Source organism: Lithobates pipiens, unplaced genomic scaffold (assembly GCF_037356315.1).
Source record: "Lithobates pipiens isolate NorthernLeopardFrog02 unplaced genomic scaffold, aLitPip1_a1.2 Scaffold_18, whole genome shotgun sequence".
Lineage (NCBI taxonomy): Eukaryota > Metazoa > Chordata > Amphibia > Anura > Ranidae > Lithobates > Lithobates pipiens.
This window is the reverse complement of record NW_027507758.1, coordinates 338,143,833-338,162,869: the sequence shown is the minus strand read 5'-3', so window position 1 is coordinate 338,162,869 and position 19,037 is coordinate 338,143,833. Positions and strand designations below refer to the sequence as shown.

General features: G+C 41.8%; 1 protein-coding gene across 3 annotated transcripts in view; it reads right to left on the bottom strand.

Moving 5' to 3' along the window:
• The window catches only part of COL12A1 (collagen type XII alpha 1 chain), a 246,833-nt gene that overhangs the window by 35,813 nt on the left and 191,983 nt on the right, over nucleotides 1-19,037 (bottom strand). For all 3 annotated transcript variants that reach the window (XM_077487376.1, XM_077487375.1, XM_077487377.1), the window contains 3 exons: nucleotides 17,310-17,419; nucleotides 2,680-2,829; nucleotides 1,552-1,629 (listed from right to left, as the gene is read on the bottom strand). In XM_077487376.1, coding sequence (XP_077343502.1) covers nucleotides 1,552-1,629; nucleotides 2,680-2,829; nucleotides 17,310-17,419 — 338 coding nt within the window. The remainder of the gene's footprint in view (nucleotides 1-1,551; nucleotides 1,630-2,679; nucleotides 2,830-17,309; nucleotides 17,420-19,037) is intronic.

Sequence of the window (19,037 nt, the reverse complement as noted above, 5' to 3'; positions counted from 1 at the left end):
GTTATACAAGCTGTAGACTCACTACTTTATGTTGTAGCAAAGTGTAATTTCTTCAGTGTTGTCACAGGAAAATAAAATTTACAAAAATGTGAGGGGTGTACTCACTTTTGTGAGTTACCGTATATATATATATATATGTGATTCTGTACTTCCACCTGCAGGGAGTGCATGTGCTCTGCCGGTGGACCGCTTTTGCTATGAATATTCACAGAAGAAGCCAATCTGTAGGTGCCAGGCACTCAATGTCCTCTGGCACCCGCCGATTGTCGGTAACACACACAGAACTGATATTTACCTATGTAAACAAGGCAAATCTCAGTCCTAACAGGGGAAAGCGATGGATTATGTGTTCCTGCAAAGCAGCACACACAGTACACAAAAACACTGGCTAGGCACACATTTAACTCTTTGATCGCATTAGATGTTTAACCCCTTCCCAGCCAGTGTCATTAGTACAGTAGCATATTTTTAGCACTGATCACGTATTAGTGTCACTGGTTCCTACAAAGTGTCAAAAGTGTCAGTGTTCAATTTTCTACCGCAATATTGCAGTCCCACTATAAGTTGCTGATTGAAGCCATTGCTAGTATAAAAAAATAAATAAAAAATTCCATAAATATATCCCATAGTTTGTAGACGCTATAATGTTTGTCTAAGGCCGCGTACACACGCGGGGACTGTTCGCCCAACTTTGTCCGTCAAACAGTTTCAGCGGACAGTCCGCTCAAAATTAGCATGGACGGACTTGCCCACACACGACGAACGAACAGTCCGCTGAAACCGTGCGCGATGACATGAACGGCACGTACGACGGGACTAGAAAACGACGTCCTATACACTGCAATGCAAACTTCGGCGTGTAAATCCTTTCTGAGCATGCGCGGAACTTAGTTTGACGAACAAGCCTACACACGAGGGGACTGTTCGCTGAAACAAAGTTTCAGCGGACAGTTTTTCGGAATTTCCGAAAAACTTTGTTCAGCAGACTGTCCGCTTAAACTGTCCGCTGAAAGCCCACACACGAGCGGACTGTCCGCCGAAACACTGTTCAGCGGACAAAGTTGAGCGAACAGTCCCCGCTTGTGTACGCGGCCTAAGCCAATCAACAGACGTTTATTGAGATCTTTTTTTACCAAAAACATGTAGCAAAATACATATTGGCCTAAATTTATGAAGTTTTAAAATCGGTTATTGGATATGTTTTATAGCAGAAAGTAAAAAATATATTTTTTTCTTAAAATTGTTAGCCTTTTTTTGTTTATAGTGCAAAAAATAAAAACCGCAGTGGTGATTAAATACCACCAAAAAAAAGCATTATTTGTGGGGGAAAAAAATGACATACCTTTTATTTGGATACAGTGTCACAGCAATTGTCAGCTAAATTAACACAGTGCTGTATCACAAAAAAAGGCCTGACCAGGAAGGGAAGTAAATCTTCTGGAGGTCAAGTGGCTAAAAATGTTTTAAGTTTTTTCAGAAGCAAGTATACAATGAAAAATACAGCTGTAATTACTTGAATCTTACATTATGCTTTATCTGTTGAATACTTACCATTGCAGGGATATCACAGCATCTATCTCTACTTGTCCAGGTTACAGTACACACAATGTCAAACATCTGGAGCAGGAACTGGAAACAAGACAGAAAGCTTGTTTATTTGTCATGTCATTTGTGTATTTTTTGATCAGACATTTCAGGACATTTGCTTTGCATCCACATTTGAACAGATGACACATGAACATCTGTAGGCAATTAGAAAGTATGATGTCATCTTGTAAATTAATTTAAGTTCTACTTGTTTGGCATGTCTCTCAATTGTTATGCTGGGGTCAGCGATAAAAAAAATGACAGTTGTTCTAACCCTTTACTTACGTTATTCAAAACTAAAACAAAATAAATCTTTCTCTGATACTGAACCTTTGGTGGAGCTGGAGTAATGGCAGGCAATTTGTTTATTCAAAAAGGGTAAATGCCTAAGCCACACCAGAAGACAGAGCGTTGGCAACTTGTGTGCACAGTTTTTGTCATGCTTTCAGCCAGGACATAAGACTGCAAAAGGCTACTCTTCTCCTACTTAGAGAACAGCCTTTCTGCCTAGTTAGAGTTAGCTGCCCTCGTTGCCTCTTTGCAAAAACACCCACAGCAGAAACAAAGTCCTCAATAATTGGCATGTAACAACAGCCTCAAAATTAGTATACATTTAACTTGCCATTGTACAATGAAAGTGGAAAAAACACTTTACAAATGAATGAATTAGACAACTTCAGCACCAGATCCACCTATTTTAGGATGAAGTGGTAAAAACAGTAAATTGCAATGGAACAAAACCAGGGCCTACACATATACGCAGAAATAAATTTTTTGTGCTAATCAGTGGGAAAAAAACAGCATTGGTGTATAAAAAGCACCTTCCAATATTCCTCTAAGTCAGTAATGTTTTTAAGCTAGCGCTGACTGTTGTCCTATGTGTTATATTTATTTGGCTATGCTGACTTTTTGTATTATGCTAATCTACATTTTGCAGCCTGAAGTAAAGCTCAATCAAAACAGCCCTGATCATTGCTAAAGTTGCCAGATGGCCAGTCTGGGCAGATTTCAGAAGATAAAGTAGAACTGGTTCTATCAAAAGTGATTTGTCAAATAAATTACTTTCCAGCTCAAGAAATTAAAAAAGGTTACCGGAGCAGATTTTTTGTCCCCCTTTGTAAGTTTTCCAAGCACTTCATATCCATCTGTTGTAATATTGCCAGGTTCTTTGATTGGTTTCTCAGCTACTTCTTGACAGTCAACATAAATTCTCACATAATTTGTAGATACCACAAGATGAACCTATAAATGATAATATCACAAGTACATGGTCAGTACATGCTATTTAATCTTTATCTGCCAGGTATTTGTTAAAAGTCAGTCTTAACATACCTCAGCTTAGATAATTTGAACTACAAATACACTGAACTGAAGCCTCTTTTATGTGTGAAACAAAATAAACATGCTGCTATTGTACATAAAATACTACATTCACACTTTTTTCTAGATGCTGTGGAAACTTGAGCATTTTCAGAAATGTTAGACGCACAATTAATGCAACAGCATTAGTGCTACATAAATATGTAAATTCATTGCATATATAACATACATGGCATACAGTTTTATATACTGCATGCTCAATCATCAACCAGGATGCCCTGAAACATAAGTGCAAACTGCAAACCTTGTCTAAGTCATTAACGTTCAAAGTATCCAAAAATATATTAGTTACTAAAAATGAGCTTTAATGACAGTCAAGGTGGAAAGTGACCTCTTGTAACTGTAAGCTTCTAATTCAGTATTGAATTAAGTCATGGCGATTCTATACAATACTCGTCTGTCATTACAACACGGTTTTACTGTTTAAGTACAGAAATACAGTATAAATGTGGTTTAGCAAATCTGTAAAAAGATACTTGAGAACTTTTGGTCATTGATTGGAATTCCCCTTTTATTGGCGCCCTGACGGTATTCTATTCCCCCTGGTTTGGAGAAGTTCCTTTTGAGGCAAGATACTGAATGTTTTGTTTATTGACTATCCTTAACCCGAGTTAGGCTTATATACGCATATGGTGTCATTTTTGAGAATATTGATGATTTATAGCATGTCCATATGTTACTGGAACATTATTGTCCTTGGACGTATTTGCATAAGTGACATTTTCATTTTAAGTGAGTATTTATAAGTGCTATTTCATCACCTAAGTTGCATTTGATTTTGGCAAAGAAGTATTGGAATTTATGATTGCAAGAGCTCATCTGGTGACCTTTAACTACTTCTAGCCTTGGACCTATTGAATTAACTCATTGATATGCCCCTGACAGCTTGTGTTCCTGTACAGAGGATTAGAGCTTTTATTTACCACATAGCTGATGGTATTTGCCCCTATGCTTCTTGAAGAAGCAGGCAAGTAGCCTGCAAAATGTATCAAGCTGAGTCATCCTCATCCCTCTACTGCAGGCATGTCCAAAGTCTAGCTCCGGGCCAATCGTGGCCTGCGTTCTAGTTTCGGACGGCCCACCTGCTAATTTTGACATGTATATCTTTTGTGGCCCCCAACGAATCCCCGACTGCCGAGGGACACAAAAGATATATTTTCTGGTTGCCTTGGAGGGGACAAGGAGGGGCAGGGTGAGTGCAGTACATAGAATTTCCTGTTTACACAGCAGCCTGTGTAAAAGGAAGTCCCGTCTCCTGCGCTGCCATTGAACGACTGTTCTGTCCATCATAGGAGGTGGGCCTTTCTATTAAAGATGCTGCCGAGAAAACAGAAGTTTCTACTGTATGTCTGTTGGCTCTCGTCCTGTCCCTCCCTGTCTTCTTCAAGGCTGCAGTTGGGCATAAATCAGGCTGCACTGATGGCAATGGTGAGTCTGCATTCATCACAATGGGGGTGCTGCATTCATGTCAATGGGGTGCTGCATTCATCACAATGGGGGTGTTGCATTCATGACAAGACCGGAAGGGGAGATTGGAGGAGCACACAGAAGGAGACTGAAGGAGGACAGGGGGGGATCGGAGGAGCACACAGAGGGGGACTGAAGGAGGACAAGGGGGGATTGGAGGAGCACACAGAAATATGCTCTGCTGTCCACCATTTCTAGTAAATGTCATTTTGCCATTAATTGATTTTGATGTGCCTGATTTCAATAAATATATAGTCAATTGCAGATGTATTAAAATCTCATTTACATATTGTTTTTGCCAAAAAGATGCCTGACCTTTTCTGCTATTTGTTACATGCAAATCATAATTACTTCCAGCACACTGAACAATTATTGGATTAACTGTCTTAGTGAAAACCTGTTTTGTTTTCACTATTGTTTACAAATCGATTTATTAGCTGTGGGGATGAAGTAGATTTTATTGTCATTTCCAGATGCCAGTCTTTTTATTCCATTTTTAATGTGCTTGTTATAATCTCAAATCCTATATAATTTTCTCAGCTCAAATACTTGGGATTTTTGTTAATCATAGAAAAAAAACATCTTAAAGGAAACTGTAGGGAGACAACTTCCCAGGGTTCTTTGGGGTTGATTTACTAAAACTGGCGAGTGCAAAATCTAGTGCAGCTCTGCATAGAAACCAATCGGCTTCAGGTTTTTTTTTGTCAAAGCTTAATTGGACAAGCTGAAGTTAGGAGCTGATTGGCTCCCATTTACTGCTGTACCAGGTTTTACACTCTCCAGTTTTAGTAAATCAACTCCTTTGCGACATAACTAACTAATGTAAACTTTTTAGTTGGTTACATTATGTGCAAAATAAATTATTATATAGTACAATTACTACCACATTACCTACTTGGCAGGTACAAAAAGTAAAACAGATCCCTCTGGGTGATCTTTGTACATTCCAAGGATTTAAATTGCAGGGTCAGCATCCCTTTAGAAGTGATTAACCCTTTGTAAGTATCTCACTAAAAAATTATTTTTTTGTTGCAGGACATAAAATCTGAATTGTTTCTTTCTACAGGTTTCTCAGAAAATCAGTGAGCCAATCATACAACCAGGAAATGATATTTGACATTGGTGCACAGAATGCCTCCAGGTTGCCAAGATCTATTTAATTTTACATAAAATTACAGAGCAGAGCAAAGGAAAAGTAATTTAAAAATAACATCCAGTTACAATATGGCAGTACAGTAATTGTATATGCTATATTATTATTATTTTATTTACTATTTTTTTCCCAAGAAAGTGGAGTTAACCTTTAACACTGCAATACAATTTGTCAGTTAATCAATACACTTGCTTATTTATGCTATGCTCGATATATTAATCTACGTGGTATAGAATTACTTTAAGAACATTTGTGGTAATGCTTTAAATACATTCTAGGATATAGGAGCCAAAAGTTTTTGTTTTTTGTTTTTGTTTAAAAAAAGAAAAATTCACTATTCCTCTAAAATCAATTATTTGATGGCCTACTACAACTTACAGCATTTTCTCAAGCAGCATTTAGATTTGTGACAGACATTCTCAAAGACTATAAATTACAGTTTATGATAACATACAATACATGGCAGAGTTAGCATCATATTATATCTTTAGTTTTAAACAAAAAATACTTGGCACCAAGGCTAAAATAAAAAAGCCATTTTCTTTATTGTGCTTGAGTAAATACAGCCCCTGCCCTTTTTAAGATTTATATAATACAGAATTCATATTGTAGAGCTGATATTGTAGGCCTCTAATGTGTTATTTTGAAAGAAATCCTAGGGGATTATGTCAGATTTGTGTTACTTATAAAATGCTCCTCTAAATATATACTCATGCAAGCGGAATTTTCATTGGAATTTTATAAGCCACTGTGACACCATATATAAAATTCACACAGCACACAATATATGTAATTTAGAAAACTAGAAGTGCCTAGACAATCTCACCAAAACAAAGTAAATGTGGTCTGCTAAATACTGTATTGCTGTTGGAGAGCATATGTGATTTTCTTCCCAAAAAACCACAGGCATATCTTCCAAGAGACTTGGTTATTTAGCACTTTGTCACTCACTCTAAAACAATAAACATTTAGTAGCTAATTTATAGAACTCACCATTTAGGAGAAAAATCAACTGCAATATTGGTGATGTCATCTCTTTAATTCTTAAAATAGCAACTTCATTTGGCTTCCGAATGGGGTACAAATCCAGGCATATATGTCCCATGCTGCTTTCTCACACTTTTGAGAAGCTACAATTCTCATCATGCAATGGGAATTGTAGTTAATGGGCATGATTTTGGGTGTTAATGTGGGTGGGTAAATTTACCATGCAAATATTGGTCTGACCAAGCCTGTTTGGCCACCTGAGGACCTTTGGCTGTTTCCCTTCCTTCTGCATTGAGATTTGTGACAGACCTGGAATCTCTTGGCCTGCCAGTGATTGTATGAGGTCATAAGAGGCAGGACAGACCAGGAGCCTCCTGGAATGTCAATCTAATGATGCTGTATCAGTGGGCAGTTCAGACCAGGAGTCAAAGACTCCTGGGTCCACCCAATACAGTGAGCAGTGATGTATTTAACATTGTCACTTGCTTGGAAAGAAATACAGTGGTCAGAGATAACACTGGAGACAGTGGCATATCAGGGTAGGGGGGCCACTGTGTCCTGACACACACACTGCCCACATTGAGCAAGTAAAAATGTGTCCATAATATTTCCTCGGGTCCCATGATTTCACTCAGAGTGGCCCAAAAGGTGGGGGCATTGATGGACTTTTTTATTTTTGGCTCTCAGACGGAGGCAGCCAGAGCTGCATTTTCTGATGCTTCAATTATAATTATAATTCTGTCAGATCAGTGACTTCAGGGGGCAGAACTTGGGTGATGGTGCTGTGCTGTATACTCATAGCAGTGTGTAGTGTGACTGTTCCCGCCAGTGTGTAGTGTGCCCCCTGCACTGTGTGTGATGACCTGACACAGAAGACTTTTTCCTTCACAGGCTTTACTTGAGCTTAATTTCTCTGTGATCTGTATTTGTCAGCTGGAAACCTGTGAAGGGAGACTTCCTCTGCTAGGTCCAGTGATTGCAGTGAGCTATTTACTTTATCAGCAGCACTGCTGAATGGGGAGATAAGAAGAGGATGTATGTGTGCCCGGGTGCCCACGACTTTACAAACACAGCAGGTCAGCAGCCCAGGAAGGAGAAGGAGGGGCAATGAATGTATTTGATCCATAGCCCCCTGCTGGCTCCTCCCTGACTGTCCACCCTTTACATCCATGTAGTAAGCTGTAAGGGCCGAGCAGTAGGCTGACACAGAGGGTTTGTGTTGTAGCAGTCAGTGAGCTGTAAGAGAGAAAGTCATATACAGCATGTCCTGCTATACCACTTCTTTAGACTAGAGAGAGCCAGGACAGAGTGGACAAAAGTCTGTATTGGGGGTAATTTAGGGTAGTCTGTACTGGGCCAATGTGTTATCCACCTCTGAGCCAGAGGAATATCATCACTGGGTGCAACGTATGCATCACACCCATGGATGAGACAAGTGTCAGGAAATACAGCTGCCCCTGTCACTAAGTACAGTGGTCCACAACTCCCAGACAGCAGACAAGTACCAGTCTGTGGCCTGGTGGAAATCATGACAACATGTAGAAATACTGGGAATTGTGACAATATGCAGACAGCAAAAAAATTCCTGAGACAAAATGTGGGCAAAAATGTTGCACCTTTGACAATATGTGCCAAAATATGGGTAATTGTGACAAGAAATGGGCAAGTATACAGTATTTATAGGTAGTCATGGTAGTACTTGCACAACAGTTATGCAATTATTACAATACATGGGTAATATATTTACAGGGAATACTTGGGCAACAAATGGACAACGGTGAGCAATAAATGTACAATAAATGTACAGTCATGCTAAAAGTTATAAACAGTGGGGCATTTGTTTCCAATAAAGAGGCAATCATGACAATAAATGGTCAATTAATAGTGAACAGCATCAATATATAGGCAAAAAAATGCAGGGACAGTAACTGGAATTCAGTCTGATTCCTGTTGCCTTCCCTGATATCTACTCCAGGTCTTCATAAGCAGACATTTTTTTCTATCTCCTTTTGGTCTCAATACTCAGAAGTAGGTACAATCCAAGTAACATTTTGGCCCCCCCTTTAGTATTGGTTCTCTGCTCTGGCCACTGTGTGATGTTGATGTCACTGCTCAAGACAGCCAATCAGCAGTCAGGTGGGAGTGAACTCTTACAGAGTAATCTTATTTCTTAGTTATAGAGACCAGGTCAATTGTGGAAAATCCGAAGGCTTGGAGATTTCCGTTTTCTTCCTGCCTTTAAATTGTCTACCTGGGGCAAGTAGTGGGAGAAAATCTTCCCAATGTGGACAGCAATAATAAAAAAAACTGACAGATACTCTTTGTAGTCAGAGTCTTCACTTGGAAATGTAATACCCTAACTATCAAGGCCTGAGGTGTGCCTTGGCCTAGCTGGTCAGTATGCCTGAAAGGAGGGCATAAGACCAATGTGCTATGGCACTATGCATCATTAAACATGGAGAAACCATACCAGACACACATAAACTGACCTCACATGATTTGAGTGGGTCGTGCTTCTGCTTGTAATCTGACAACCGAGTCGGAGTCGTAAACAGGGGAAGAAGGGCCAGACTCCACCCTGAGGAATAATTCTCATGGCATGATTCAGCATACCAAAATGCCTGTAAACCCCCCTTGTTGAAACAGACTAGAGATCGTATGAAAAATTAATGGTCTGAAGTACCTGCATAGTTCCCTGGGCAACCTCGCAATCAAGAGATTGAAGCCAAGAGTGGACCCCAGGAAAAGAATTATATATGGCCCGGACCTACCACTTGTTGGCCATCAAGAGGATGTTGGCTCAGCACACACCCTGGGAGGGACTGCAGATCATGGGCGGTAACCAGGGTCTCCACGCAACAGGAAATCAACTCATTTAATTGAACCCCTGACCCCCCTGCAGGAACCCAAGATCCAATGAATTGCTGGTGAAAGGTTTTTGAAGCAAGGACTGCTTTCAACCCAAGGGTAACCCAATGGTGAAACGACATATGCACCATAATCTTGCCCACCCAACGGCAGGTCTGATGGAAGTGGCTTCAAGCATTGATGATATCAGCATAGATAGCTAATACACCCCCCCCCCCCAACCTTAGCAAGTGCTGAAGTGTGAACGATGAAAATGTTTCCGCAGGAAAAGAGGGCAGCCAAAAGTAACAAACGATATTGGAAACTTGCCATTGGACACAGCGGTGAGCCGACCCACCACTTACCAAACAAAGGTGAAGAACCAGACCAATTACTGCGTCTAGTATCTCGATCGGCCCACATGCAGGCCTGAAAAATTCTTCCAGCCGGGGCTGTCTGAAAACCAGATGGGAGATTCTCACACAGGCCCTGCCAAGGAACATTACTTAGCTCAAAATATTGAACCAGAAGGCTTGATAAGATCAGTGGACTACGTGGATGCTGACAAGCCTGCAGGAATGTTGGAAGAGCAGGAGCTGGGGGTGAGCTGACACCCCACCTCTGACTGAACGAACAACAATCACCTTCATCCTGTCTAGCAATCGCAACAGGTCATGGAAAGCATATTAGCATACATGAATCTGCGTTAAAGAATGATTCCTGGAACATGTTGCACACTGGTAGATGAGGAGCTGGGACAGAATTAGAAACAATCGGAAACGTGGCTGCTGTCCGGGCTGTGGCCGGGAGAGAAAACTCCCCCTATAAAACTCCACTATGTGCTGAAGTATGTATCAACTGCTGAATGACAGAGTGCTACCATGTTCTGAATCCCCACGTGGGGTTGAAGGGATGAACGTGAATTAGTTGCTTCCTAACCGTGCGAAACGGTTCAGAAACACAAAGTGGAGAAAGTGACAACAGACAACCAGATATGAGAACACCACCCCTCTGTGCCTACCTGAGTGTGAGGACGTAAGCAGTAATGACAAGACCATAGCGCATGAATGACTGATGACACACCACACCAAACAGCCCCCCCCTTTAACAGTACTTGCCCTCAGTGACCTTCCTCCGGAAGCTTGCAGGGAGATATGAAGCAAACTAAAGATGGCCTAGAGCAGGAGTTCTGCAATGGGGGTAACAATATCGCTTATGGATATTGGTTCCAAATGATGAGGGGTATAGGATGGATCTCTGAATGATTAATAAAAATTGAAATGGCATTCTCCACTGTGCTGTGAGCAGCCCCCCCCTCCCGTACATGCCATGATTAAAATGCTAACCAATGTGCTCCCCCAGTGAGGAGAGAGTGGGCGGTGAGCCGGCCCCACCCATGATGCCCAGTGTGAGTCCCAGGAGAATGAGCAGGTGGGTGGTCACCTCCCAATGATGCCAGCATGAGCACCGTGAGGAGTGAGTGGTCAGCCCCCTCCCCCGTAATTCCCGGCAATGAAAATGTAATGTGTGTACAGCGTTCCATGACTGCACAACAGCCACCCGAACTGCAATAGCACCGAAACTTGGCCTGGGCAGGAAGGCAGCAAAAATGTCTCATATCAAAGTATCTAATTGGCAATGGGTAATGATGCACAGTGTCTCAATAAGGGGTTTACATCTCCTGGAAACTTAGACCATTTGTAGTGAGTAGAATTAAACTACGGCCATTGTAGTGAGTAGAAGGCATTGTGGGTTGTTGCCAGGAAAGGCACACAGCATCCACACCCTATTTAGATTCCCACACACATTCCCAATAGAAAAGGAGGCGATTACACCATTGTCCTTCCTGTCCAGTGAGTAATATGGTACAAAAAATACGTAATAATGAATCGTCCCAGTAGTAAAATCTAATACACAGCTAGGGCCGTGCTCTCTTCCTACCCAGTAACACAGTCTGCTGCATCGCTCTGCTGATGTACCAACCCAACAGGACTCTTGTAAACATCAGCACATTGCTCCTCAGCAGCGCGCTGCCCCCTGGTACTTGTAGTTTCTTTCCAAGGCTGCAGTGCTCCAATTGCTACCCGGGAGAACTACGGTTCCCATAAACCATCAAGCCACACGAGATGGTCAGCTGGCACCCTACACCAACCACCTAGTTGCATACCAGCAACTTCACCTGCCACCTGATTGGTTGCCGCCGACATTCGGTGTATGCCCCCTCCCCTCACTGTGAGCTTTGTCCAGCCGCTACCACTTTGTGTGGAACAGGCAGGCACAGCCCTAGCACCCGTACCGGCCTAGGTAGGAGCCTGAAGGAAAATAAAAAGGAAATGCCAAACACGAAAAACCCCAATGACAGAAGGTTCCTCCCTGTTTAAACCGCAAACTTAGCACAAGGCCAACAAGCCAGGAGTGCACAGCTGACGAGCGGCAACCCTGAACACAAGGCCAACACTGGATCAGCCAGGGGAGGAGGGATATATACTCTTCCCACAAATACAAGCTGGCCTCTGGCCAGCCTTCTAACTTACCTTCCCTATTCCATCGAAGATCTAAAACATCTTTCAGCTAGACTTTTCCTTTAAGTTTGATGTTTACTGTCCATGTATTTGTATCCAAATAATAATAATATAAATAATCTTTAATGCATGTGTTGTTAAAACAGTGAGGAATTAAATCCTGTAAAAAAATTTAATTTTTTTTTTAGCTATTCTGATGAGATGCCAAAGTGGAATATCTCATTTCTTTAGAAACCATGACGACAGACTATACAACTGGAGTTACAGACACCTAAATTAATGGGGAAAAAACTTAAAACGTGACAATAACTACTGTTTATTCATGCAAACCACATAAAAGTCTACAGAAGGGAAGGAAAATGTGAATGTTCCTATGAAGCAGCTGACTACTACTACCACAAGACAGACTTTAAGTGAAATCCTTGGCTTCCAGAGAACTTTAACAATCAAGTCTGTTTGCCTTTTAAAGAAACTCACATGTCAAGTATTAGAGTAAAGCCAAACCTTTCCCAGCAGCAAGTGACATCCCAAGTTCAGCAGCTAAAAAGCATAAAGCTGCAAAAATCCACTACTAATGCCAAAATGCTTCTTGCGGGCCAAGTTTAAACTCATTATCTTTCTCCTGGAAGACTAAAAATCGATATGAAAACAATTAGAGGAATATGTATTGTGTCATAATGTCAAAATTCTTAATTTACAGAACCAACAAGAGGAGCTGTTCAGTGAAAAAATAAAGAGAGGTCAACAGAAGCAAACACCATTTTACAGCTGCAACTTTATCTCTAGCACATGAAAAAAATATGTTGGAAGGTTGTCTTTTGCTATTTGTTAACACTGCTCCAGAACAGACATGCAAAACTTCTGGACTTGTTCCCAACTGCGGTCCCAGAAACTATTTTTGTAGGCTTTAGATCACTGTATATGGATTTTACAACAACAGTCAAGGTCCCAGAAAAACACCATCATTAAAAAAAGTTGAGGGCCCCTTTTTCTGAGAATATATATATTTATAGGTTTAAACAGAAGGAACAGAACTGTAAATGAAAATAACCCAAAATTAATAATACTCTACATGCTTCATTAAGCATATCACTTCAAGCATGACTTCACTGACCCAATCCTCCCTTTAAAAATTGTGTATGTATCGTGACAGCCCGAGACCCTGCCACTGTGAAAACTGAGAATAACATGACACAGGATTTGCATTAAGGGTTAAAGAGGAAGTAAACCCTGATGGGTTTACTTCCTCTTTCATTCCCTGCAAAGGCAAAGCAAAATGGACTACTATGCATCGCATAGTAGCCCATTATGTGTCACTTACCTGACACAGGAGCCAGCGATGTCACCGATGTCCCCTGTAGTCCGTCGCATCCATCTTTTCGGTGGGGTCTCGCAGCTCCGCCGCTGCCATTTGGCGGAGCCGCGATGACGTCACTCCCGCGCAGCTCCATTGTTGGAAATGCCGCGCTCAGTGCGCCTGCACGCCGCTGTCTACGGCGCATGCGCCGTAGACAGCGGTGCCTGTCTTCAGGCAAATATCTCCTAAACCGTATAGGTTTAGGAGATATTTCTTGGACCTACAAGTAAGCCTTAATCTAGGCTTACATGTAGGTCAAAGTGACTTCTGAATGAAGAAAGCTTTGTTTTTGGTTTTTCACCGATGTCTGTAGTTCTGGATCAGAACTTTCAATCCTGCGTCCAGATTTTACCAGGTGCCTGCAGCTTGTCTGAGTACACAGGTGTGCAGGGTCAATATATACTTAAGCCTGAGGATAGCTCTGAGCTCCCAGTTTGGAGACAGCTCCCTGTGTAGGAGACAGAAGGTCTCGCCCAGGGGCCAGAGGAGCCCCAGCCAGCTGCTAAGAGACAGGAGGTTTCACCCAGGGGTCCGAGATGCCTCAACCAGCAGCCAGGAGGTCTCACTCTAGGAGTCAGGTCTGCTCCTATCGGGGCGTATGCCCTTATACACACGGTCGGACATTCCGACAACAAAATCCGTCGGATTTTGTCAGAAACTGGTGTTGCATACACACGGTCAGACAAAGTTGTCGGAATATCCGATCATTCGTAACGTGATGACGTTATTTAGTTACGACGGGATTACGTTCAGGTTAGTAGCCAATAGCTTTGGTCTAGGAATTTGATCTGAGCATGCATGGCACTTTGTCCAATCGGAATTCTCTACAAACGATCGGACAAAGTCCGATCGGATCATGTTGTCGGACAATTTTTATATCCAGCTCTCAAACTTTGTTGGTCGGACATTCCGACGGAAAAAGTCAGATGAAGCCCACACACGGTCGGATTATCCGACAACACGGTCCAATCGGACATTTTCTGTCGGAATGTCCAACCGTGTGTACAAGGGCTTAGGAGATCCCCTATACAGAGGCCAGGCCTGGGTCCTGCAGCAGGGCATTCCCACTAAACCATAAGAGAGCCAGGTGGACCAGTAATGCTGGGTGCTGCCAAAAAGGGAGCCAAGGACCTCAGTATTTCTGTTTGTTGTTCGTATTGATGTGGAAGACCTGGACAACTGATGTGTATGTGAACTTTCTGTTTTATGTAAAAAAAAAAGTGATCTGCCATAAAGTGCTACTAAACCCAGTAATATGAAAATAGTTACCCCCCCCCCCCCCTCCACAGTGCCCACAGCTTAAAAATCTTCTTTTTACATTAAAATATTGCTACTATATACCTTTTTGCCTGATCTGTATACCACGGTTACACAATAAAGTGCACAGTTTCTCCAGTGCTAAGAGTTCAGGGAGGAGGAGATTTTCACTTCAGCCTGTTTACACGCCCACATGTGTGATGTCAATATCATGTGACCTGGCTAGCTCTGAGAACAAATACATGTTCTCTCCAGAATAAAAGACACAATTGAGCATGTGCAGGTCGGCTACCCTGCCTGTGTTAGCTGGCCTTCCCCAGACAGACAGTGCAGGAGGGGGAGGATCTATGCATACAGGATAAAATAGCCTTTTTACACAATGCAGAAGATTAACCCCTTAGGTTCCACAGTGAGTTTAACAAGCATGCTATGGTGCATAAACAGACTGATTTTACTGTTGTGGGTTTAGTAATACTTTAAATTTAGTATTGACTGGTGCAATTTATTGCAAAAGAACCTGCCACATGAGTTTAATCCTCTCAATACCACAGTATATACTGTATATGTGTGTATTAGCCCTTGTCACATGTGTATATTAACAGGCTGCATTGTAAGAGGAACATTTTTCATAGATACTTCTTTTTTTATCAAAAAAGTCCAGTTATGATGTATAGGAAATACTATATTTTTTGTTATCTGTGGGCCAGCAAGTTCTATAGTATTATAGTAAAAGTATTGGCAGATCCTTTGGGGTCCTAGTGAGCACATGGTATTACGTGTTTGTAAGCCAGTATCTTTTACAATAAAACTCTGACAAGAAAACAGCTAAGGGGATTAAAAAGGGATTACCGTATATACTCGAGTATAAGCCGAGATTTTCAGCCTCTTTTTTGAGGCTGAAAGTGCCCCCCTCGGCTTATACTCGAGTCATCGCTGTCTGCCTGCTCGATCAGCGTGTCGAGCAGACAGACAGCAGCCATTCTATAATTCAAAAGCCGCGCCTCCGGCTCCGCCTTCGCCTGTGATAGGCGGAACACTGAATTTCCCAGCAGCCTGTGTTCCGCCTATCACGGACATCGTCTCATCCTCGTACTACGGACGAGGATGAAAGGATGTCCGTGATAGGCGGAACACAGACTGCTGGGAAATTGTGTTCCGCCTATCACAGACAGGGAGGCGCGGCATTTGAACAGGGGAATGGGCGCCGACGAAGAGCGGTGATCCTGGGACGGGACCGGACGGAGGCTCGGCTCGGGACGGGACGGGACCGGACGGAGTCTCGGGACGGGACGGGACCGGACGGAGGCTCGGGACGGGACGGGACCGGACGGAGGCTCGGCTCGGGACGGGACGGGACCGGACGGAGGCTCGGGACACAGGTAGGCTGGACACACAAGGCCACACACACACACACACACACACACACACACACACACACACACACACACAGGGAAGGATGGATGGATGGACACACACACAGGGATGGATGGATGGATGGACACACACACAGGGATGGATGGATGGATGGACACACACACACACACAGGGATGGATGGATGGATGGACACACACACAGGGATGGATGGGTGGATGGACACACACACACACAGGGATGGATGGACACACACACACACAGGGATGGATGGATGGATGGACACACACACAGGGATGGACAGGCATATCTCACCCTCGGCTTATACACGAGTCAATAGGTTTCCCAGTTTTTTGGGGGTAAATTGGGGGCCTCGGCTTATACTCGGGTCGGCCTATACTCGAGTATATACGGTACTTTTTCTAACTTCTAAAATATTGTTAGTTCCAGGAGATTTATTATCTAAAGGAAACGTATGTCATCTTGTTATAATGTACCCTACGTATTTTATACAGTGTATAATGCAAATCACTCATTCTTTCCAAATCCCTCTGAATAACTAGTGATCTTTCCAATGTATCTGTCTTACACAGGGTACACATTTCTTATTACCACTACCATTACAGTTCTGTTTGATCTTTCTCCAACATTATGGAATGTAGGTAAGCAGAGTTAAGATTGTCCTTTCAACTTTAAGAGTGTTTAGCTAGTCCTCATAGCTGAATTTGTACTGCTTCCAGCAGTTACTGGTCAAGAATAGCCAGAATGTTTTACAATAACAAAATATAAGATTTTATATTTTGACAGCAAGGTTATTGAACTGCTCTCAACAACACATTTGCAAGAAGGTCAGACATCAGAATAGATTAAGAAATTTCTGCAGATTACAGCCAAACTCCTGCTAACCAAGGAAGAAGTTTGGACCACCACAGATAGTAACACAGCTGTTATTATGCTTACTGCTTAATTTATTACAAATTAGTCATAGACTCTTTTAAAGTGCACACAAGGGAGAAAACAAACAAATATGTGAAATAAAACTCATTCCAGAAATCTATGAAGTAAGGTATGAAGTAATATGTGCATTCTAAATGATAGAAAATAGTTTGGTGACTGAAAAAGTCCAGTCCAGTTTTAGACCTTTATAGCAAAATAAAATGGTCTTTTCCCATCTACTGTTACATCTCTCAGTGGGGACAACGCCATCCATTCAGATACAGGAGTGCAACTGCTAAAGGACACCTCTCTTTGGTGACATATCTCCAGCAGGGGTCTATTTTGCATTAAAGTGAAAAGCAATTTGGTATTATGGTTCATTGATTTAAAGAAACAATTGGTTTTATTAACCACGTTAACACATATCTTCTGTAAATTAAATACCTTGTGGAAGCTTCCATAGAAGAGTTTCTTGATTTCATCACCATCAAAGGTTACACTCTGAATCTCTCCTGATGCTCCTTTGTTGAAGAAAGTAAGAGCTTTCTTTGGTACTAGAAAAAAAGTAAGATTGGAACTTAAAGAAATGTACCATCATAGTCATTTAAAGTAAACATATTATAGTGAAAGGAGAGATCTTTACAGGAAATCGGTATTGAGAGATGTGTGGAGTTGTCACTGGCTATTCCTAGCCTCAATACTTTTCTCTACACTGGCCAAAAACAAGCATGCAAATGACATATCAGAATTTATAATATGCAGGCTTGTTTTAGCGAAAAGACTCAGAAAAACCTCAAGCCATTAGAAGAGTATTACAGCCCAAAACCTAGTATTTTCAGAAGTAGAGTTACACAATGAGAGATCTGTACTTCCTCAGTACAAGTTTAAATTAAAATCTATTGGAGGGATTCTTGACGAACCACAGACAGGATAGACGTGATAGAAAATAACATAACCAATAGCCAGCATGAATTTATGAATGATACTGTAGATGTTGTCAAAGAAATCTATGTTCCTATTATGAGGGAGTAAATGAGAAACCCAGACAAAAAGGTGTAAGGTTGTAAGCGTTCATACTTTACAAAGCCCAAAAAAATGATTCTTTCAGAAACGAGTGTTCTGGGCAGAGGGTGAGCAAGTAGGAAAACTTCTGGTGCTAGCATTTAGATCTCAAAAACTTCTCCTCTGCAAAATTTACACCTTCCCAACTCCACAACTTTCTTCAGCAGACTCATTTGTCAGCTCTAGATGCACCTTTGACATTTGAAGAACTCAAAACTGCCTTTATATCTTTCCCTAATTCCAAAACCTTGGGAAGATGGTACTCCTGAGGTTTACAAACAAACTAAAACTATCTTCCTCATTTATTGGCCACCCTGAATGGGTGTTAAGCTCCCACCCTGATTCCATGTATGAGGCTATTGTGGTTTTGCTGCCAAACCGTTTGTCGTGGACTCATACTGCCCCAACTCATAGTTGACGACAGATGTTAAAATCCTGGCAAAGGTTTTAGCCCTAGACTTAATGTGATCATTACATTAAGCACCCAGATCAAACCAGTTTTTTGACTCTCAAGTTGATGGCGCATAATATTCAGTGTGTTTTCCTCAATATTCAAGTCCCCACTGATTATACTGGCATTAGAGCCCTTCTGGCATTAGGCATTGCAAAGGCCTTGGCGAGTGTTGAGTGGGCATAGTTATGGGCAACTCTCCCCAAGTTTGAATTTGGCCCTGTATTTCTTCAGTGGGTTCAACTTCTCTTAACTAAAACAAGGGCCAGAATTGCAATAAACCAATCCCTTTCTCCTTTTTGCTTTATATAGAGGAACAAAACAGGACTGCCCACTGTCATCATTGCTACTTGTGGTTGCCAGTGAATCATATGCAGCCTGGATTAGACAGAAGTAAGGATGAGCCAAACATCCCCTGTTCAGTTTGCACCAGAACTTGCGAACAGCCAAAAAATTTGGACGAACACACGAACATCACTAAAGTATATGACAAGAACATGAAAAATCAAAAGTGCTATTTTAAAGGCTTGTAAGTAAGTTATTGTCATAAAAAGCATTTGGAGACCCGGTTCCTGCCCCAGGGGACATACATCAATGCAAAAAAAAAGTAAATTTTTTCAGGAGCAGTGATTTTAATAATGCTTGACCACTTGCCAACA